Genomic DNA, 24,391 nt, shown 5'->3' on the forward strand with positions numbered 1-24,391 from the left:
GGTTTCATTCACTTGAATGGGTCATGCTTGGCAGGTGCTACACCCACCAACCATGACAGGGCGTAGGAGCAGCACTGCAGAGGAGACATCAACTTATGTGACTCTTGCTCCCTACTACAGTTCCAACTTTACAGTAGTTCCTCTGCATTGCACTCTGATGCTGTGGGATGGCGTGTCAGCAAGCCCAGACCAAGATCTTCCAGTCACCTGGCCAAGATCTACTGGTTGCTGACCCCCTATTTAGTTGTTTGAATTGTCTAGGTTTCGTAAAAGCTTGGTCCAGAGCTTGCTCAGCGTTGGGTATATCCACCAAATGCGCATGACATCACCCTCAGTCTCATTGTCGAGGTTTCGTAAATGCTTGGTCCAGAGCTTGCCCAGCGTTGGGTATATCCACCAAATGCGCATGACATCACCCTCAGTGTTATAAACTCTGACGCATGCATTGGGATGGGATGAATGATGATATACTAACCTGGATGGGACTATGTACCAATGGGAGCATGTACCTTGAATGCTGATTCTAAAGAAGTGATGTTAATTGAACATGGGAAAAACTGGGTGCCAGATCTACTGCCAGTCATCCTTAGTCGTTGGTGCTCTTTAGGTCTTTTTCCCACTTGCAGAAGTAAGTGTCAGCTGTGGGGTCTCTAGCATCTGAAAAATGGCACCTATGCCACCAACACTATTCATCCTGAAGTTTACTAGGTGTGCTTTCTGAAGTCTGTGGTGTCCCGTAAGGCTTTCAATCATTACCATTGGTGAGAATCAGATAGCTATCCATTACCTGTAGACACTGTACACTTCTCTTTGTAAAAGTCTTGGGAGCCGAATCCTTCCTTTCTGCATCTCTCAGTGGCTGTAACAGCTCAGGCAAGATGTGCTACAGATTGGTTGGATCCCATGAAAAGTTTCCATAGGAGATAAGTTTACATATGTCTTTCATACTGTGTTGAGCACCAAGAGGAAGATGTCGGTACAGACAAATTCTGGTTTTGATCATTATTTTTAATAAATGTGTTGTAAACATATCGCAAATATACAATCTCATTCATACCAAACCTTGCATACACCTCTTGTTCATAATACCTTGTATAAATATAGGGACTCACACATTTACATGACTTGTTGCATTTATAAGTGAAAGTTCATTTCCAAAGCATGTGAAAATAAATTATGCATACTGCAGATGCATTTCTCTGTTTTCTCATATAAATATAGAGCTTAATATACATCTTAATATAGCATGTAAAAATAGGACATCTACAAACTGCATTTGGTTCAAAAGGTAAAATGCATAAATTGGCAATTTCTTTGCCAAAGAACACCTTTGTGACCTTTAAGGACAGGTTTATCTTTTAAAAACGATGCCACTTGACCTCTGGACCTCCCAAGCTAAACTGAACTAACCCATCCTCTCCACTTTCAGCTGCTTACTTACCTTGGGAGAGCTGTGGCCCACTCCATCATTTACAGCCCAATTTTATGTCAATGGTGACCAAGTGTGCAGTCACAGCCAGAGTTGAAGAGAATTTATACCAACACGCTATAACACCAGAGTAGGTGCTAACAGCACTACAAAGTAAGTAAGCAGCAGAGGGATTAGGAGGGGAAAAAAAGGCAGAACAGAACAGAGCTCCATTGAACATAAAATCCATGATGCCACAGTATCTGGACATTAAGAGTGAATTGCCTGATGTCTGGTATTTCTATGAGCTTGCATACCCTTTGTCATCTATGGCAGAGGTAGTCCCAAGCACATTGTAGGCTCACTTCTACATCTCACATACTGAGAGCCTACTGTATCAGAGGTTTTCCACAGCCATCAATTACATTCAAACCTGCCCTAGAATCTGACCTGTGAAACATCAAGTAGAGAGTGTAAGTCACATAGCAGACATGAGGATGTTTACCTACTCTTCTTGCATTTGGAGAACCTGACCTGGTCAAAAAGTTTGTAACAGTGCTGAAGCATGGACCCCTGTATCTGTGCGGACTGCATGGATTTGAGGCCAAGGCTGCACACTTTTCTCCCAGCTGAGATAAAACATGTCCTTTCAAACGATAAGTCACCCCCTTTCAAATGATAGGTCATCATTCCCATCTCAAATGCCTGACTCAATTAAACAAGAGTGAGGTCAAGCCTTAATTTTTGGCTTGGAAAAAAAAAAGAGGAGGCACTGTGCATAGTCTTGACCTAGAATCCAATGGGCTTCACATAAATTTGAATGACACAAGGTGCCTGCACTTTACTATTGCTGTTATCTTTCTGCGTTTCTGATTCACTTAGAGAGACATTGTTGCTTCTCCCATTTAGGGCACAGTGGCAGTGTCCATTTAAAGCCCAACCCATGACCACCTTATATTTATCTTTTCAGTGCTCCCTTGACTCTTCTTTTTTTGTGGCCACCACTGCAAAATACCTGGTGCTTCTGGGTATGTTGCAGCCTGTGACCTCCTCCCATGATGCAGTGCTCAGGCCTATCCTGAGCACAGTCACATGAGGTAGGGGTGACATTTGCCACCCAGTATTTTTCTGGTGTGATGGAGGAAGAAGCAGCTGAGGAGCACTGGTGAGGCAAGTATGAAGTTGGGGGGAGGGGGGGAGGTTTTACACATAGACTGTCACTTTGGGCAAGGAGACCACATCTCTAACCAACGCTAAAATTCTCCCTGGATAAAAGGATCATTGGTTTCACTTGTGTGCTCAAACTGCTCTTTAGCAATGTGCCACCTGATTCTGCATTGTTATTCATGTGTGTAGATATACACACATCGGTTCATAAAATGTATTTATAGATATTATGTGAACATATGCGTAACAAATAAAAAATATTTCTATTTGGTTTGCTTGGCGTGAACCAATGAACTTTTCCCATTTCCTTGGCAAGGTAGCTCTCCTTATGGCATTTACTTTGTTTTTAAGCAGATTAGCTGCACATTCCTTTGGATACAATGTCATTAATTCTAGCACCAGCAGTTATTAAATAGTACATTATGCCCCCCTTTACAACTGGACCAATAACTGTTCAGAAAGGCTGTATGCAAAACAAACAGCAAATACCAAGGCAATTAGTTAGGGACCATTATAATTAGTCATCTTTGTTGTATTGTCTCTTCTCACAAGCATTACTGGTTCTGCTGTGAGCCGATTTGGTATCCATACTTGGCACATTCTTGGTCAAGATCTCTGAGCATTTTGTCCTCCTTTGGTCTATATAGGCGCACAAAGCTGTGAGTCTCTAGCAATATTCGGTTTAGAGTATGTTCATAGTTGACGTGTCTTCTGGCCATCAGAATATATTCCCTTTTCTCCAACAGGTTGGGACAATCACAGATGTTTGGAACCCAGATGTATTCTCTTCTCAGAATAGGGAAATTGTTCTTATATGTCATAACTACCTGTACATCATAACGGGTCTCCTTCCCCACAATCTTCTTGCTGATGATTCTTCCTCGGAACACTGCAAAATTCAAGCAAACATGAAAGCATGTTCATTACCAAAGCTTCAGCCGAACAGGCTCTACTCGTCTGTTGGCAGAGCTAGAAAAGAAATCACATTGACTTACCAAAGTCCTTCTGACAATATTGCTTCATTTTATTTTGCCTTCCTTTGACTTTCCGGCATTTTCCACATTTGTCTGCAATTAGAGAGAGAGTAAACCAGATTATATTTTTAAGCATTAAAGCAAAAGAACCTACACACACTTAACATAAACACATTACAGATGTCTTATATCCTCCAATAGATGTTCAGGTACTTACAGAAGATCTGACACTAAAAAAACAAGCAGTTGTGTCCAAAAATGAATGAGTAAACTTCACAGTTACCTTTTGATTAATTACCAGGTATATGAATAAGATGTATAAATATCTATATATGGGATACAGTTCAAAGGACAATCAAATACAAACAAAAACTGAATTTGGAGCCCCAGCTTATGGTCAGTAACATTTTAGTGACCAGAAATGGCTAACACAAACACACATTACAATATTTATCCAAACGTTCACCTTATCTTTGGAGTGCTTGTGTATCTCCGACACCAAAGTATAGGTTATGCAACCATTACTCACAATTTCCATAGTCAATATGCAGGTGCAGTCTGTACTCCCCTCTGTAGGTGGCACCTCAAGTGGTATTGAAGAAGGGGAAGGAAATTTTGAGAAACCTAGTGGCCTCTATGACTTCCTGTGGTTTTTAGGAGGCAGCTGTCCAATTGGAGCCCTGCCTGACCTCCATGGCCATCTTTGGTGAGGGCAGTACTTATTTAAGATGCTAGTTTCCTGGGTTGGTACATATTTTGCAAGTGGGTCGTGTAGGGACAGGTTCCCTGTCTGTCAGGGAAAGTGTTTAGAGTCAGGGTGTGGTTATGGAGGAGTAGGGATATTATAGGACTATGCCTATCCTCTGCTATAGGAAGCCTCCCCTTTGGGTGGGGACCGGCCAGGCCCCAATCCCACTCCTTGTTGAAATGCTATCGACATCAACCAAAGTCAACAGACCACCGTTAAAGTTTTGTAAGTGGCTCCGGGCAGTTATGCCTACCCGCTGGGCCTAGTTTTACCTTGTCTGGAATGTTCTATAATACATCTTGACTTCATTGTGATCACTGCTCGCTGACACACCATGATGCACCCTGCTCACAAATATTTGTCTCATCCCTCTCCCCAGGTCTTCTTATTGGTCAGCAAAACTGAATATTACATATGATTGAAAATAGAAGGTACTGGGAGGGGAAAACCAGGCCAAATAGCAAACACAGAATTTGTGCATATTAACTTCAATAGAGTGCTGGCGCCAAAAGAAAAGGTGAGCTCATATGTTCTCTTTAAGGGAATCTAGAAAAATCTAGGAATATTTCTGTGTGAGGCCATAGATTTCAAGCTCTACTCTCTAACTTTCAACTATGAGGAAATGAAGCTGATGATTATCAAGTGCAGAAGCAAAGTACTGGCCACTTCCACAACTGGCTTTCCACAATGGTCTTTTACTTTGAGGCGTATTTCCCAACATTGAGTAGCATTTGCATCTTATTGTCGTCCCCCCCCCCGGTGAACTTTTTACATTAGAACCACTTACAAAAACCAGTTTATTTATGAAAAATGTATAAATAAATTAATTTTAGTTATAACAAAAGACAACATTCCTTAGTAAACAAACTATTCTTTTATTATTAATCTATAGAGGTAGTATGCTGCACAAGTACAGACAGTGACTGCCATACCTCCAAAATCTGATAAATTATATGGCCTACTAATTAAACCAAAACTAAACTCATTGATTTAACGGTTTCTCAAAACTACTACATTCAAGGCATTCTGTGAATTATAACTTTCACAGTTGCTTGTACTCTCACTTGAATTGGCAAGCCATCAAATAGCTGGTGTCATAACTGATCACATGTGCAGCACCATGACACTTTCAGATCAAACAGAGGCCAAGAAGGTACCTTCCAGGCTTAACCATGGCTATCAGCAATAGCAACCAGATATATTTGAGTTGACAGAACCTGACTGGCAAACTATTCACAGAGATAAAACATTATTAATAGGGTTTCACTACAGACTATATGTAATTCCTTCTAAAATACATAGAATAAACCCACTGAAATTTGCCACAGATGTCATAATGAAATAGGTACATTCCTACATATACAATTTGGACCATTCAGAATAATATAATAGCCATCCTAAATAATATGGTTGAAGCATCATTGGTACTAAACACCTAATGGGGACTGAAAACTCAAATGGGAGCAAAAGTGGCCTTTTAGCTTCCTATATTTTACTCAAGAATAATGGAACTTACTATCCCCTCCAAAAATGAATAGCTAAGTAAACATGGATTTTTCTGCAATATATATTAGACCTAATGAATAAGACTTGGCCGTGGATTGATTCTATGGTTGTTGCCAGAAACGGAACAAGAACTAATAAAACCATGTGCATATCTTGACTGTGAGAGGAGACATAGGTGGTATATGCAATAACCATTATGTGGGACAGCTCAAGGCATTGTAACCCCAAAAACCAGGTAAAAATGACCATTACACAAACTTTCTTCTGTGGAAAAATGGAGCAACATAATCCCCATGGCTGGATGGATGTAAGCTGACTAGCATCCACTTATTAATATAAAAGCATCCAAGAGGCACTGGAACTTGAAATGAGTTTATACAAGGTAGTGAGTGGACAAAAACAAACATTAAGGGAGCTCCTTGGTTCAGGTTAGGCTGTTCACAACAGACAGGGCTACCCTCTGTGGGTACCCATCAGGTCACCAGAAGAAGACAACATGCACCAATGGAAGTAGAGGTCAGGGAATAAAAGAGTTCATTTAATTTATTGGCTTACACTAAAAAAACAACCAATGCACTTTGGGGGTCTGAAGAAATTATCCATTCATCGGGGCGTTAGGTAAATTAAGAACCTTGAACTGACTAAAAGTAGGACTTCCCTGTGTGAATCTATGTATGGCAAATGATTGCTGTAATAAGATAGTTAATAGTCAGCAGTATCTGCATGACCAATCAAATAGACTCTTCATGAGTCTACTTAAGGTTCTTAACTTGACTAAAGCCTTGATGATGAGGGAATTTCCTTTGGCCCCGAAAGTTGGCTGTGTAGTGTAGCGCCCCAATGGGCCTGCTGGTTTGTCCCAGGTTCTCTTCCAAATAGGGTGTAAGTTCAACCAGGCACACAGTAGCTTCAACAGTCTCACAACTTAACAACCAGATGTGGAATGCCTTTTTATGTTTTAATGCTAGTTGAACTTGGTTGAGGAGCAGGGTGGGCTGTTGGATACTCCAAATACAGTGCACAAAAATCAGAGGACACTCTTAGCCTTGTCCACACTCCTCAGGATAACTTCCCTCTTGGAAGGTAATAGGAGAGCAAGCAACCCTGGAGCTCCATGTAAAGGAAAGGTCACAAATCAGCAGCACCAGAGCAGATGCTCAAAGGGCTAGAAGCAGGGAATTGTCACTAGGATCCTACACTCAGGTCTGCACTGACAATATGCCGGGAGCATACAGTACTTCATCCAATAGCGGCCAAAGGCTTCTCCAATTATTTCCCAGGCCAGATGTTCAGTGAATCCCCTTGATTTGAATCTAAGTATTTCCAGAATATAGCCCCCCAGCTCTCACTGAGCTGGTACCTCAAGGAAATCCTGCAGACATCATCTACACTGCCTAGAAGGGTAGCAGCCCTTCAGGCTGGGGTCTTCTCCTGGACAAGAACCCTGCTGCTCCAGGCCTCAGACTATTTATACACTACTCAGCTAACTATAGGGATTGGCTGACACTGCATAAATATTCAGGCCAAGGGTCTGCCTTTTCCAACCCACTACATTCTAGAATCCAGCAGACGGCAGGAGAAGCAGTTCAGCCTGCAGCCAGTGAGACACAGAACAGACAGAAATAATCACACCACTCCAATAATCACAGAGGAGCTAAAGAACTAGATTTACCTGAACCTCTCTAACAACCTATTGTAGGAGCGTGCTACGGCTGTTATTTTTAGTGTAAAATAAAAAAAAGCAAAGAATTTAATGAAGGTCCATTTTGAAATGGTCAGGTGTCCTGGTCATCCAAACATTTACTGGTTCAGAGTTTCATACCAGAAAAAAAAATGATGGAATAGCCAATCTTTAAGTGTGTATACCCTCTGTGAATAAGAACATATGCCCTTTGAGCAGCAAGAAGTCTAATGTTGAATCTTTTCTGCTGCAATGTTAAAAAATATGAATCTGTGATGACTGAAGATATTCGGTTTCAAGCATAATGGAAAGTTCACCTAGGGACTAAAGCGGAGGCACCATTAATATCTCTGTGTTACAGGATCTTTTCCAGCAGGGTACACATTGATAAAATCAGACACTTGTGAAGCCATGTTCCTGCCTCCAGAGAATGAGACTCCGATATAGCTCGTGTTCACCACATATCAGTCTGCTACAGTATCATCTGAAAAAACAAAGCTGTGAATGCTCACACACCCCATTCCTTTCCACACTGGTGGGAGTTCACCATAAAACCCAGCTCGGGAAATGAGAGGCTGGCACTATGCCAGCATGTTTTTGCCAAATAACTGACATCCTGACATTTTTTTTTTTCCAGATAATTTTTTTTGCATCTTCGCTTTGCCACTCCTGAAATGATATCCTGTTAACAGATCAAAGGTAACATTTACAGGCAGCCAAGCAGAAACTATGAGGAAAAATGGGGTTTCAATTTTAAGGCAGAATTAGCAGAAAAGCAAAAGTCCAAAACGGAAACGAACAGCACATCCAACGCCACTTTCAACACTGTGGATCATCAAACCTGAAATTAAAACCTAAAAACTAATTCTATATATTGCAGATTACCAATGTGGTGGCTGCATTAGTTTCCTTTCTTGGGATTTTTTTCTTTTTTTATCACCTGGCAAATTGGCCAGTAACACATTTCCCATTGGGTGGTTCCACTGCACTGGAGGAGCATTAATGCCACCGCTGGACATACACATTGACAGTCTAGGGAGAGGGTAGTGTTAGATGCACCAGCAGATATAGGTGTCCGTTTATGACACAGAGAATAGCTGTGATTCAGAGGATCGCAGCTATTCTCTGGTCATTCACAGTTTATGACACTCAGGAGATCAGCGAGGAGCAATGTCAGCCCTTCATTGGCGATCTGTGTTCTCCCTCCAGATTCTCCAGCTCAGAGCTGAAGAATCGGAGGAACCGCAAACTAAGAAGCGATAATTTACCTCTGCTTAGTAAACTGATCTTTTACTGTAATCTCACAAGATTATAGTAAAATCAGCCATTTTCCAGTGTTTGTAGACCGTTCTCCCTTCCTTTGGAGAACTGATCTACACTGCTTCATAAACTGCATTCACAGGAGAACTGTGTTCTCCGAGAATGCCGGAGAACTGAGCAGCGATCTATTACCGCTGGTTCATAAACGGACACCTTAGATAGACTTGACTAACAAATTACAGCTGAACTCCTGTTAACATTTTTGAAGGCGTTCAAGCAAGCATTTTTTTTTCCTTTTTGGGATAAAGGTTTTTATATAATTGAATAAAAGCTGACCATTGTACGCACTGCTGTCAACATTAAATGGTTTGTCTCAAACCACTAACTGCCAATTTTGCTGGAAAGCTTGGTTTGTAAAAGGAAGTTGAAAAAACAGACTTACTGGCCAAATAACCAGGTGAAAATAAAGGAGTAAAAGCCTAGAAAAGAAAACTAATACAACCACCACATCTAAGAACTGGTAAGCTGCAATATAATACATTTTTGTTTTCGGCTTTAATACCATTTCAACATTAGGACTGCAGGTTTTCTACAGGATCTTTACAATGAACTATTCCTAAAAATATATTACCTTGTAATGAAAAACTGACATTTCACAGCAAAGTTGAATTCATTTTATGTAACTAACATATGTTATCTAAAGTGAACCAGTGGTCATGTCAACTTTTGCCAATTAATGTATGACACATAATCATGATATAGTTACATTCCATTCCAGCTATCTTATACATCTGTGTCCCATCTTTCTGCAGAGAAATTCTGGTCTCAATTCAGCAACTCTGCTTGTGGTCTCTAGTCTAAACAGTCGCCTGACATTGGCGCTGGCTTGCCCTTTTACCGACGTCACCATGAAACCTGCAGTTTCCCCAGAGAATTTCCACAATCCCAACAGTTGACTGCACAGCACAACAAATGGAACATGCGGGGATCTGGATGTGAGTTGACTTGACTGACAGCCAGCCCATCTGTTTAGTAGTTTTTTTTTACATCAACTAAATTTTTACTGTACTGTAGTCACTACTGTCCAGTGAACTGCACATTTCATATGGTATGTGATCTGATAATGTAGCAAACTTACTAACCATTAGGTTTACCCTTCACATATGTCAAATAAGTGGCTTAAATTGACTTTTCCTAATATAAGATTGCCAAAAAATGGCAAAAAAAGATTGTAAATACTCATCTGTAGCACTGCATCAAATGCCTTTGCATTGTAGAGAAACCGCCACCCAAAGACTTTTCAGGGTCCAAAACTACCAGGAGTTTCACTTTCTTGGTCCCTTCTCTGCACCCAACGGCAAAGATCTGCTCACACCTAAGTCTCTGCTGTGTCCTGGGGATGCACAGGGTGCACTATCTTATGGTGTCTCCACTCCACTGGAGGAACAACAGAGACACCTTTGGACAGCAACATTGTCTGTCGGGGAAGAGGGTAGTGTTAGATGCACTAGCAGATTTAGATGGACTGGCAGTCAGTGGTATGATATGCAGTGACACCTAAGTGGTAGAATAGTATTCAGGAGGAGGAACCACAGATCCTTCTATAAATTTTGTAGCTCACAAATAAGTCAACCCATAATGCCAAAGCACAAGAATTTACTTTCTGCATCAACACTTCAGCCATTTATTTAACTCCACAAGTGTGGCATATGGCATGGAGCACACTTTGTTTCAAGCAAGCCATGCTCTGGTTTCATTGATATTAGACAAGGCCCAAGTCTCTGCAAAGCCTTTCCCAGGCAGGGCACCCAGTAGGCCAGAAGAATGATATTGGAAAAAAATGAATCTACCAATCTTGCATGGCATCAATGAGTAAGGATCTGAGTCTTGTTTTGGCAGAAAGGCAAGCCAAAACCAAAACTAGTGTCCTCACTGGAAGACTTCCCCTTGTTTCCTGTTCTGGTGATAAACCAAAATTTGGGATTTGCTGTCACTTTCACTGATAATAGTCACCAGGACATATTCAGAGGCTGAATCTCCCTGATGGGGATACAGATCACAATAAAAACCTGACAGGTGTTTTAATCCCTCTCCACTTTATCCAAAACAAAAAAAAAAGTTTTACCTTAACCCTTTCACGCCTAAGGGGAAAACAAATCTTAACGCCTAAGCACAATTTTGCAACTTTGACATGTGTTAGCAAAACCGTACATATCATCACAACTACTTTGTGCATCCAGGTGGATTATACCTTGTTTTTTTCAGGACAAATTGGGCTTTCTTTTAGTGGTAAATGGTAATGAATATCTCCTGATTTTTTTTATTACCAAAGGAAAACTAGCCCAAAATGGTAAAAAAAAAAACCTTTTTTTTAAATTTAGCTGTATATTTCTTGCTACTACCATAACCTACCACCAAAGACCAACCCAAAATAATTTCTCCTGCTCCTGACGATCGCAGCGATACCACTTGTGTGCATGTTACTTGTTGTTTGTACCCGTAGTACAGCCTGGAAACCATGGTGCGCAATTTGCGGTTTTTTTTCCTATTCTGCCACTAACTGATACTAATTTAAAAATTAAAAAAAAAAAGACCCCCAAAAAATAAATAAAAACGGACCCTGACCTTTGACCCTGACCTTGATCAAAACACTAACCATGGCACAGACCTAAATGAAACCTTCATCTGGGTATTTTTGATTATTTTTTTATTTATTCATTCATTTATTTAATTTATTTTTTTTACATACACTTTTTTTTCTGTCTCTGAAAGGACAGAGAGATACAATGCTTCTCTCTTCTCCATTCAGAGAGAGAAAACAAGGGGGGGGGGGGGGCAGGCTTCACAGTGACTGATCACCGTGACAGCCAATCAGAGGCCATCACAGCAATCAGGTGACCCAGAATTGGGATTTCCCGGTCCCAATCGTTAGAATAGGACCCGGGGCTCTCAGTGACACTCCAGCAGAAAGACAGGTACGCAAATAAGCAGCCCCACGGAAAAAAGCCCAGTTCTCGGATGTCACTAATTTGCGTGTGGTTGAAATGAAGAGGTAAAGCTATACTTTAAAGTATATCTAAAGCCAAAAACTTTTTTGTTTTAATCTTTGGATAGAGCAGGTATTGGTTAAAACCCGTGTCAGTTTTTTTGCCATCGGTATCCCATTTGAGGGATCTCCCTTATAATGGTTGTAAAGGCTTCAGGTTTTTTTACGTTGATGCATTACTGGCTCCTGCTGCTGTCAGTGAGATCCAGTGAGGAGGGAGCGGGGAGAACCCTTACAATCACTTTGATTTCCTGTTGTGTAGACACAACAGGAAATTGGAGAAAATCTCTTTAAAAGGCCCAGTTGCCCCTTTGGAAGATATCCCCTCCACTGCTGTTCCAGTGAAAACTTAATATGGTTTTCCTCGCTTTTAGTATCGGTGAAAATGGTCGTCAAGAAAAATAGAGACTTAGGCTGGCCATATATTAAAAGTGATACTAAAGCTAAAACATTTTCTACCTTATTGCATATTCTTGCATTCAAGTAAAAAAAGTTTTCTATTTCTCTGCCCCCCCCCCCTTTGTGAAGGGGAAGGGGGGGGTGGATCCAGAGCTGTGCGCATCTCTACTCTCCTCTCTTCCCTTCACACAGCACTGTCAATCAAATGCAGTGAGGAGGAAGTGGGGGGTGGGGCTAAGTCCCCGCTATGTAAGTCTATGGAGCATGGCTCCACAGACACACAGCTCGGGAGCATGCAGACACTGTGTGCCCCCATAGCAAATGGCTTGCTATGGTGACACATAAAGAAGTGGAGGAGCCAATATCACTGGAGGGGAATCAAGAAGAGGAGGATCAGAGCTGCTCTGTGCAATACCACTGCACAGAGCAGGTGAGTAGAACATGTTTGTTATTTTCATTTTAAAAAATGTGACTTTAGTAACACTTTAAGCAATTTTCTTTCCTTCAACCTTTCTGGATTCTCCCATAAACACAGTCAGTGCTGTTGTGTTCTGCTGGTGGGGATCCCACCTGGCTGGCAGAACACAGTGAAAATTGCTGGCAGCTATAGCCGCTGGCAGTGATCATGTGCAAAAAATCAGACAGGCTGGTTGTACTGAAGTAGATCGATTGATCAATTTCAGTACAAGCAGCCTGCCCATAGACAGATGGAATCTTGGCTGGTTCCTACTGAACAGGCTGAGGTTCAGTCTATCTATGCTTAGCTTTATCCACCCCAGCAATTACAAGTACAGTATAAAAACTTGACAGAAGTTCTAACCCCTCACCAGTATATACAAAACTGAAAATTTTAGATTCACTTTAACCTCTTCCCGTCCGGCCCTTGCTGATAAACGGCCAGATGGGACCATTGTCGATGCGGGGGGAAGTTTCTAAACGTCCCCCGATATCCTTTGCCTGGGAGCGCGCAGATTGATGTACAGGACCGCTGTGTGCGGTCCTGATTTATGTAATCACTAATTGGCAAATCAGTGACCACATGAACAGTAGTAAACAAGATGTCACTCCCTGACATCATTGCTTACTACTTGTGAAATCTGTGAATGATCACAGAGGTCACATGGTACAAGCTATTCTCAACAACCTTGTACCATGTGACAAGCTGTTACCAATCACAGCTCACACAGTATTTCTCAGTGGCTGCAAGAATGTAGTCAGAGAGCCTTTATGGGTGTAAAAGCAATCTGTGTAAAAATAAAAAAAAAAAGAATAATCTTCATCACTTTCCACAAGTAGTACAGTGTCACTATGGTGACACTGTACTGCTAGGGTGACAGTATGTAAAATAAAATACATAATATAAAAAACTATTTAAAAAATGTTTTGAAAAATTATTTTAAATTATAATTTTTATAAACTTATTTGGATTTTTTTTTACCAAAAAGATAGCTGAATACATTTTGGCCAAGATTTATGAAGAAAGATTATATATTTGCAAAATTTTATAATAAAAACACTTTTTTCCCCCAAATTTTTGGTCTTTTTCATTTATATAACAAAAAAAACACAAAAATCCCAGTGGTGAATAAATACCACCAAAAGAAAGTTTTATCAGTCTCAAAAAAATGCTAAAAAGTTTATTTGGGTACAGTGTTGCATGACCGCGCATTTGTCATTCAAAGTGTGATAGCACTGAAAGCTGAAAATTGGCCTGGACTGGAAGGGGATGAAAGTGTCCGGACAGGAAGTTGATAAATAGCAACCTTAACACATGCCAAGCTCTGTGCCTATTAGCCACATACGTCTACTCTATATTACAGAATCAAAATATAATTTTAATCATAATAATAAGTTATTCTGTACTCTGTATTTGGTCTCAGGCCATGGATGTTCACTGAAGACAGCAGCAGGAAACTTTTTGGATATTTCTGGAAAGTCAATCCCACATTTCTAGTCACTGACTTTGATAAGTAATCTATCCTGTTAGAATCAGGGCATGATAAAACACATTTATTAATGTTTTAATCTGTTAAGAACAGGATCAGACTATGAGCACATAACCCTCAGGCCTAAACTACAAAGGCAATTATAATGTCTTGCTATGGACTGATTAACCGCTTGTTTGGAATCATCTCCTTTACAACACAAGGACTTCAAACTGCTAGACATGAAGTAACTGCCCACTAAAGGATACATTGCTCACTTGCTTGGTGTGAATAACGCCTGTTTAGTTTATGTCCATCTTAATTGACAAGAACTACTTTTCCCATACAGACCTTCAATATATTATATATATTTACACTTGAATTTTGTGTTTCTGAGTGCGGTTGTAATAATTTTATTTTTTTGATCATTTTTTGTTTATTTTTGCACTAAGCGCAGTTTTTTTCTTTCCACACCTCCGACATAACTGAAAGACACCTTGAAGTGTTCTGCTAGAAGGTGCAGAGAAGACTACATTTTCTATCTTCTAGGGAACATTTAGAAATGTTTATCATACCTGTAAAAAGATTTAAAGATTAGTTTGCCGTTACCACAAAATTGCCTATGCAGATAAGGGGTGGCTCGTAGATAAAAACAGACTGAGCAGCTTTAATTTAAGTTGGATAATGCTCTTTCTACAGGTGTGGACCATTTATGTACCTCCTAAAGCCTGGGCGAGAAACTCCCAGAGATGGCATCAACCCATCCTGTCTTGTTCCTAGAACTTTGCTAAGACACTCCCTGCCATTACTGTTCACCCCCACCATCAATGGAGTGAGCTCTCAAACGCCCACGCATATGTGGTTCACCATCTCCTCCATCCAGGGGTGGACTGATAACTCATCAGGCCCCCGGGCAATAGGGGATCAAGGGCTCCTGTGTCCTCACACACACTCAAACCACACCCAAAAAAGCCTATAAAAGGTACTAGGGGCATCTCATGGGGCCCCCTACTGACCCTGGGCCCTAAGGCAGCGCCCAAGTGCCCAAATGGTCAGTCCACCCCTGCCTCCATCACAGCATTGCTCAGCACAGAGCTACTGTGATAGGGAAGAGAGCATGCAAATGAATTAGCTGGGAGTGTCTTAGTAACATCCTAGCAACAAGGCAGGATGGGATAATGCCCTCCCAAGTACTTTTGTGGCCAAGCTTTGGAAGTTGTGCAAATGGCCTATAACTATAGAAAGGGCATTATTTAACAGCTGCAAAGTTTTGTCTATAGGTGCCCTCCCTCACCTGCATAGACAATTTTTTGGTAAAGGTGAACTAACCTTCCGAAATGTAGTTATATGTTTTTTGTGCCTTGAGCCTCATAGCTGTACAGTTGCAGTGTAAGATCTAAGGCACTTCTGCCTCAGACCCAACAGATTTACCAATCTTACCAGGTTTGGAGTGAGAGTTGGTGATGCCACTGATGTGCTACACAGGAAGCTGTACTTGAGGACCTGCAGACCAGCATCCCCCTACATCCAGGGCCGATGCTTCTACTAGGCAAACTAGGTAGCCGCCTAGGGTGCACTGTGTCGCTTATGGACCCCTTGTATGAATTCTTCATTTCTCTGCAGAGTCCCCCTCGCCTCATACACAGGGAATGATCGTATCTTTACTCTGCACAATTGTCTCACGGCACAGCCTGTCCACACATGACCATTTAGTGTGTGTGTGTGTGTGTGTGTGTGTGTGTGTGTGTGTATATACATACATATACACACACACACATGGGTGTACCTCGGTTACAAATGTAATGCGTTCTCCAGGACGTTTTGTATTGCGGAAAATTTGTAAACCAAAACATGGTTTCCCATAGGAATGCATTGAAAACCCATCAATCCGTTCCGGAGGTCAGAAAAAAGTAAAAAAAAGTTGCTGTCACTATATGTCAGTGCGGTTTTTAAATGTAATTACCGGCTTTTTTTTTTTCTTCACTATAGCTCACAGAATCAGCTGTCACTTTCCCCCCAGCTAAAAGAAAGAAAGTTTCCTTTTAGTTTATTTCCCTGAGTTAAAAGAAACAATGTTTCCTTTAGCTCCGGGGAAAGTGACAGCTAATTCTGTGAGCTATAGTGAAGAAAAATTTGTAAACCGAAGAATTATTTTCAATGGATTTTCATTTGTAAACCAAAAATTACATTAACCGAGTATAATTATATATATACTGTATATATATATATATATATATATACACACACACACACACACACACACACACACGCACAGGGCAGTATTCCATGTAGCAGTGGAGTGTTGGCTCCCCTAGGATGGGAAGTGATGACATTAGCCCAGGACCCCAGGCGGTCAGCACTCTCTGATCGGAGGATCGGTCTGTATATCCCCGGCACACACACTGGCAAAATTGATCCTTCAGCTGTAACAGGGAGCAGGCTAGTGACCGAATGGGCCGTGTCCAGTGCTGACTCTGCCTTCTTCTACACAGCTGGAGCCAATCAATAAACGGGGGTGTGCTCTGATTTCAGGGTTAACCCTATGTGAGTAGGATGGTCGGGGCCCGTTGTATATGAGAGGGAAGCGGGGTAGTGCTGGGAGTCTGCCTGTCCTCACTGAGAGCCACAGCCTGGACTCTGCACCCCGGCAGGAGTCATCACAGATGAGCCGAGCCTAGGAGGATGGTGGGTCATGGAGGTGACAGTAGGAGGGGGGCGTACAATGGTCGGGGTGAGGGGAGTGGATGCCCATTGATCAGGTGGGATGCCACCACAAGGGGCAGCAGAGGGGGAGGACGAAATGGGTGTCTGGGGCCAGTGAAGTAGCTGAGCTGCTGCTCCTTCCTCTCAGACTCAGTTCCTTACTGCAAGCCGGCTGGGGGCTGCTGATCACTGTGGATTTTTTTAACTTTAACTTACTTGTTTGTCTGATTGGTTAGTACAGTAATTTATATTTGGATAATATATATTTTGTCTTTAATATTGGTGCTGGTGGCATCTTATGGCACTTATTTTTGCAAATGAAAAGAAATTTAGCAATTTCATGTTTTGTTGATGTAATATTTTCTACTGTTTTTAAATTGTTTTTATTTTTTGTTCGGGTGGGGGGGGGGGTTGGGCACTGCCTACATCTACTTCATTCATTCTTTGACTCTGGGCTTTCCCAACCTCTCCTGTTGTTTCTTAATATTCCTCCGACATTAGATCGCTAGTAATCAGGGATTAGCGCTGACATAAGGAAGCAAAGCCCTGTCTCATGAGGACCGCCTTCATACAAAGGGAAGAACAAGACGTGGTACATCATTAAATTGGAGAAGATCAGCAGGAAATTTAGAGGCAATACTGGTAACTAGTCCTTTTGCCCTCTGCTTTCCATTTTTGGGCACTGTTTCAGCAGTAGTGGTCCTGCCATTTACTATGTGCAGTAATTGCCAATTTTTTTATCTATTCTGCTACATTTTTTTAAATGTCCCCTGCTCTTTCAAATGGGTGCACTGCTTCTCCTAACATCTGGTTGGAGCGCATGCGCACAATTACTCCCAGATGCACTGACCACAGGATTATATGTGCCATGAGTACTTGTGCACACATATTGTACAGTGCATGTGTATGGTAGTTTCATTGACTTCTGCGATTCTGATCCAAATCACTGACAACAAAAAAAGTCAGTAAAAGTCTGGTTAGTGGAAGGAGGACGTTGGTGGGGCACACGTCCTCCTCACCAGAAGCCCCTTTTCTGCCTGTGGTTGTCTGCACACAGAGTGGCTTGACGTACATCGGTAGACCCAGGGGGTAACACACACATTGCAGCAGTTATGATGGTGCTTCAAAGGAACCCCACTTGTGCACGTAGCCACCACAAAAACAAAGTCAGGCAAGTGTAGAAATCAGATTGATCCTGAGAAGTTGGCAGCAATATTAATGAGCATATTAGAATACAAATACGTGTGGCTACCTGACAATAAAAGTATACAAGAGAGAAAAGATAAAACGATATCTTATCCAAGATGGGTACAGGCCTCTCTTTACACACAGAGGATAGGAAGCTTCCTTTTTTATTACATTATGATACTCCAAACCAATTCTTGGACAGCTTCCCCTCCCCAGGTACAGCTGCTGATAAGTTCATTTCTCTAGAAGAACTGGTTACTTTTCACATCTTAAAAGGAACATGTACATTGGCTTAAAGTGATTCTAAAGGTTTCTTGATTTTTTTTTTTTTTACATAGCAAACATGTTTATATTTACCTGCTCTCTGCAGTGGTTTTGCACAGAGCAACCTGGATCCTCCTCTTCTCGGGTCCCCCAACGGCGCTCCTGGCCTCTCCCTCCTTTCGGATGCCCCCACAACAAGCAGCTTGCTATGGGGGCACCCACTGCTCTGCGTGTCCATTCACACTGGGAGCTGTGGCTTCGCCCCAGCCCCTCTCTCTTCTCATTGGCTCACTGGCTGTGAGCCAATGAGGAGAGGGAGTCCCAGGACAACCAAGACTCCAGTGCACATAGCTGAATCAAGAGGAGTCTTGGGTAAGTATTAGGGAGGGCTGGGGGGGATGCTGCATAGAGAAGGTTTTTTTACCTTCATGCAGAGAATGCATGAGGTTGAAAAACCTCGAGCCTTTACAACCACTTCAAAAAACACTGCTCCTATAGGAGTTTATCTTTTTGCCTTTAGAAGCATTTCATGTTATCCTATATGTCCATGCACATTAGGAAGCTTAGAGGCATATTTTAAGCTCAGCATTTAGAGGCAGAACCTTTCTGGTTTGCCTTTTTGAGAGCAGTTTTCTGGCAGAAACAAAAACACACTAAACGCTCCTAAACACTGCTAAATGCTTTTGCATATTCTCCCTGTGCCTGCGTGGATTTCCTCCGGGTACTCCGGTTTCCTCCCACACTCCAAAGACATGCTGGTAGGTTAATTGGCTCCTCTCTAAATTGGCCCTAGTATATGAATGTGAGTTCGGGAACTTAAATTGTATGCCCCTTGAGGGTTAGGAACTGATGTAAATGTACAATATATATGTAAAAGTGCTACGTAAATTGATGGCGCTATATAAGTACCTGAAATAAATAAATGGTAGTACAAAAATGCTCAAACCTTTTTTTTTCTCCATAACAAACATGGGCATTTTTTTAAGCCAGCGTGCATGGACCTTAAGCATCTAAAAAAGGCATTTCAATTTGGTATTTTAAAGGCCTGTGGCCCTGCTGTTCCTTCTCGGAGTCCTTCAGTGTTTTAAAGTGAGAAAATCCTAAGCCTAACTATTCTAAACCCCCACTACTATCACATTTCCTTCTTAACCTGTACAAACAAGATTATTTCTCTATTTTTCATCTGCTCAGGTCCCGTCACATGATCCTGCAGCTCCGGCTCAGGGAGCACTCGCCAACGGCTGGGAATTTGAAGTAGCTGTGACATCACCCATAGGCTACCATGGCCCAGCCATTGTCAGTGTTCCTTCCTCTCCCCTGCAGCAACCGCTCACTGACACAAGGGAGCTGGAGCTGCATGATCACATGAGCGTAATGGAGTGAATTAAAAATTGGCAAGTACAAACATCATTTCATACTGGTTAGGCAGGATTGGTAGGATGAGTGGGGAGGGAATATTGTAAGTTGCACTTTTTACCATTCTGGTAAGTTCTAAAGTGCCATGATCCTGTTCTGGAAATAAGTAGGTGAGGCTCTCAGCAGACATAATGACGTCCCCTTAAAATCTATGTATAGCCAAAACGTGTTGGTTATGGATAGTATAGGGAATGATTAAGACCCCTGATGGTTTGTCTTTTGCTGTCTGTATACCCATGTGGAACTTTTCCTAAATTTTCTGCACCAGAGATGCAACAAGAAATTAGAGGAAATCTTTGAAAGTGAAGGGAATTTCTCTCTTAAACAGCTGTCCTAATAACAAGGGTCTCCATTGGAAGGTTTTACCTTCCTTTTTTTCTGGGGACAACTCTTAAGTTTCGGATTTCCCCTTACTTTCTAAGTGACAATAGACCTCAGTATGAATAGAGGGGTGAATTGCCCCAGCGATGGCACAGACAGCAATAAAACCTTGACAGAGGATCTAGCCTATACCTACTCTATTCAACACTGGAAAAAAGGGTTTTGTGTAGACATACACTTTAATAATTTAGTCTTATTAATTCAATCCACTCTTTCGTGAGAATTTGACAGGTCTGGTGTAACACTTAATCTTGTTACAGCTCTCTAAAGTAATTTATTTGTTGTATTCTAGACTACACTCCTTTCCTGCAAGCCAACTTCACCTTTTTCACACCCATGTGATGAGTCAAGGTGTAGATCAGGATACTATGAAGCCCGTCCCATGATGGCAAGGCAAGTTGAGGATTGTGAGTTCATGTGAGGAGAAAAAAACAACTTTACACCCATGTCATAATCAATGCAGAACCAGACCATGAAGGAGGTTACACATCAAAATTCTTTCTGCTTGGATACAGCTATAAATAGGTTAATCATAGATTATAAAAAAAAAGTTTTTTTAAGTCCCATTTCCTCTTTGTTCTGTGGTATGCATAAAAGCAACAGGAGGTCTTATAAAGCCACTTACATTAAAAGGGCCATTAACAATGAATATTTCTATTCATCTGTCTGGACTCCTATGGATTGGTTTTAAGACACAAGAAAAGCAATAAGAACATTCCTAAAAAATACATTTTATATTAAAATTTGCCAAGTAGAGGCCAGCTCACAAAACAGATATTTAGTATTTAAACACAACAAGGTCAAGTCAGTATTAAACGTAACAGTGCCCAATAGGGCTGATTTTCCACTTTTAATTATTCTAAATGGCATGGCACAGCATATCTTCCAAAAATGATTTTACATGCTACCTTTTATCAGAGATCAGTCAGATATTGGTCTCAAACACAATGCAGATGCATTTTCGCAAGTTTGCAGGTTTTGGCCTAAAAGAGACCTAAAGCCAAACTTTTTTTTTCTATTTTGTATAGAGTAAAGGAGGGTAATAACTCCTGTCAGTTTTTTTCCCCCATCAGGAAAATTCCCCCATTGGGGAGATGTCCCTTGACTCTCTGTCTCATAGCCACAACAGGAAAAGAGAGAAAATCCCTCAAAAGTGAGGGAATACCTTGTTGTCAACAGTACAAGTGTCCCCATTGGAGGATTTCCCCTCTATTACTGTTCTTGGCACAACCTAGAATTTGGAATTTTCTTTCACTTTTGGTAATGATGGTAAACAGGATAAATGAAGAGGGTGAATCTCCCTAACAGGGACACAGACAACAAAAAAACCTGACAGGTGTTCTAATCCCTCTCCCCCGTATCCAAAACTAAAAAAAATTGCCTTTAAACTTTAAAGCGAATATTCACCCCCTAGAATGCAGTGGGTATTGTTGCTCTCCTCCCTCCTCCACAGTTTAAAATGGAAGGTTTTTTTTCCTTGATTTGTTTAGTTTTTAAATGTTTTTTGCCTCCCAGCGGTTATTTCTTTCTTCTAGGCAAGATTGATGTCTGTACCAATCTGAAGCCTCCTGGTATATGTACAACACATATCCCAGAATGCTTCACTTTCCATTCGGGGTTGCCAGAGAACAGTGGGGCTCCCAGAGAACAGTGGGGCTGCCATGCGTCATCAGGGAGCTGAGCTGCCTAAACCAGGAATAGGTACCTAGTGACATTAGGAACAAAGATGGTGACAAGGCATGTGGCAGTGGTACAGCAGATCACTGAATGAAAACATTGGATCTACTAGGGCAGGTGAATATGTGACAATCCTGAATAACAGGCAAGAGGGGCAATGAAGTTCCTCTTCACACAGACCGTATGCAAGTATGTGGCTGCTCAGTGGGCAGGCCTAATGCCATGTGGCTGCATATATGTGGCGCTGTGTAAACAACTGGCCATGCTGAAAGCATGCTCCTAGCACAGTAGCCAGTGGGGATTGGTGTGCTCCCAATGCATACTTGTGATCAGATGCTTTCCATTCATGTGACTGCTCTGACAGCCAATCACAGTGGTCACATGACCCAAATGCCCACCTCTACCTTCTGGGGGGGAGTCAGAGTAAAGGGGTTAATTTTCTAGACCAGATGTTTGCTCAGACCAAAGGTTCCCATGGTTTTCATTTGGAATGGACTCACTACACTGCTCTACTTACAAGAAGAATTAAAACAATAACAGGAAAACAATTACCATCTCTTCTACTAGATTCATCAATTTGGTTCAGTTCCATATTGTCTCTTTCAAGCCGAGGTTGATGTGGTCTGTTCTTTGTTGTTGCTGGCCACAGAGCTACCAATACAAATGTTAAACAATTAGCATTTCCTACTTTACTTGGTTATTGCTCTTACAAGTCCATGTGTCATTGGATTTAAATAGTAGAATTTTGTAAGGTTTAGTTAATGTGATTTCACCTTTGCCACTATAATCACACATATCTGTTTGGATTTCTAAACTGTAAGATTTCAACATCCTTTTTTTAATACATTCTTTATAAATTAATGGAAAATACAAAAAATATGGTACACATGATCAGTTAAAATACATAATAGAAAAGCAGGGTGAATCATAATGAGAACCATGGCACAATGGCAATGGGGAATGATTTACAAGAGTCTTGGAAATTCCCTGGTTAGCAACTATAAAATATATTTATAAGACAAAAAGACAAATAGAGATATTGATAAAGACTAGAAGGGAAAGAAAATTGAGGAAAGAAAATTGAGGAAAGAAAATAAGGGGAGGAGAGGAAAAAATAAATCTGTAGATGAGGGAGGTGGGAAGAGAGTGAAATGAGAACCCATCAAAACCCCAATAACTTCAATATAAATTCACATTTACTTTAAAAGGTACTCAGATAATCTACTGTATCTATGCTAGCTTCAGGGGTGGACTGACAACTCATGGGGCCCTCTGGCAATAGGGGATCATGGGGCCCCTGTGTCCTTGCCCAAACTCAAAAAAGCCTATGAAAAAGGTACCAGGGGCATATCAGGGGGGCCCCCTACCGACCCCGGGCCCTCAGGCAGTGCCCGAGTTTCCAAATGGTCAGTCCGCCCCTGGCTAGCTTTGTATAGTATAAGATAAGGCAGGGGTCAGCAACCTTTTCCACAGCAAATTCCATTTCCACAAATATTGGACAGCCAATGTGCCGATAAACAAAAGTGCCGTAGCCTTAGGTAGTTTTCCATTTTTGCACTCATAGCTGTACAGCTAATTTTAAGTTATACTCTATTATTCTACAGAACCCTACAGTATCATGTAAACATCTCAGATCAGCCATAATGTTTGTAATTCCAGACCTCAGATAAGCCCCAATTCCTGCTCCTCCAGACTTTGGATCTGCTCCAATGCATGTATGTACTTCACACTTCAGATCATTCCCTACTTCTGCACCTCTAGTAGTTGGATCAGCCTCAATGCATGAACCTCAGAACTCAGATTTCCTACTAAATCCAGTTTTTGTTCCTCCAGACCTCAGATCAGCCCCAATGCATGTACTTCAGATTAGCTTGAGTTTCTGCTCCTCCAGACCTCAGATCAGCCCCATTGCATGCACTTCAGACTTCAATATCAGACCTCAGATTAGCCTCAAAGCAAGCATGCACTTCAAACCTCAGATCAGCCCCAATAGGCATTGCATTTAACATTGCCTAGAGGTTGGTTGTTTGTTACACAAAGCCTCCATTCTCATAAGATGTATTTTATAGGATTCTATCTAGTTTGAAACATTAAGCTCTGAACCTGGCTATTACATTATTCTTATGCTGACCTTTTATTTATTTTTAGGGCTGAAATGCAGCTTCAGATCAGAGAATGCAGGAGGATCTTGTAAAAGGAAAGTGACCAAAATGACTGATATCAGAAAGCTGTTATACATCACCAGTTTAAAGTACCAAAAATTAAAATGTTCTTTTTTTTTCTCTCTTTCTCTCATTCCTTTTTATAAAATAGGATACCACTGTGTGAAGGTATGCTGGCTGGCTGGCAGGCTTCCTGGGCGCAGTACGGCAATGTCCTCAACGGCAGACTGTTTTCACTGATGTCAGGAATGTGGACCAGCTTTTGTAAGTGACAGCCTAAGGAACTGTCATTTACAGCCAATCTCTTTGCATGCCAGCAGAAAGGGCACTTTGTGCCTGCCTTAGTATTCTTGTGGGGGGTTACCAACCCCTGAGGTAAGGTATTTGTGAGTGTGCAAGTGGGTGTGAAAGCCCTGAGCTAAGCAGTGGTTATAAAGGGGCTTTCTTTGGGACAAATATGATCCCAATGTTATCACCATATTGAGA

At 41.4% G+C, this 24,391-nt stretch overlaps 1 protein-coding gene across 1 annotated transcript in view; it reads right to left on the reverse strand.

Annotated features, from left to right (window-relative positions):
• Window positions 1-987: 987 nt before the first annotated feature.
• LOC149452440 (ADAMTS-like protein 5) overlaps window positions 988-24,391 on the reverse strand; it is a 133,714-nt gene continuing 110,310 nt past the window's right edge. The window contains exons 11-13 of the mRNA XM_089689384.1: window positions 22,296-22,394; window positions 3,571-3,642; window positions 988-3,464 (exon numbers count right to left, since the gene is read on the reverse strand). Coding sequence (XP_089545510.1) covers window positions 3,130-3,464; window positions 3,571-3,642; window positions 22,296-22,394 — 506 coding nt within the window. The 3' untranslated portion in view covers window positions 988-3,129. The remainder of the gene's footprint in view (window positions 3,465-3,570; window positions 3,643-22,295; window positions 22,395-24,391) is intronic.

This window comes from Staurois parvus, unplaced genomic scaffold (assembly GCF_062004578.1).
Source record: "Staurois parvus isolate SC_StPar_1 unplaced genomic scaffold, SC_StPar_1.0 ptg000472l, whole genome shotgun sequence".
NCBI classification, from domain to species: Eukaryota; Metazoa; Chordata; class Amphibia; order Anura; family Ranidae; genus Staurois; species Staurois parvus.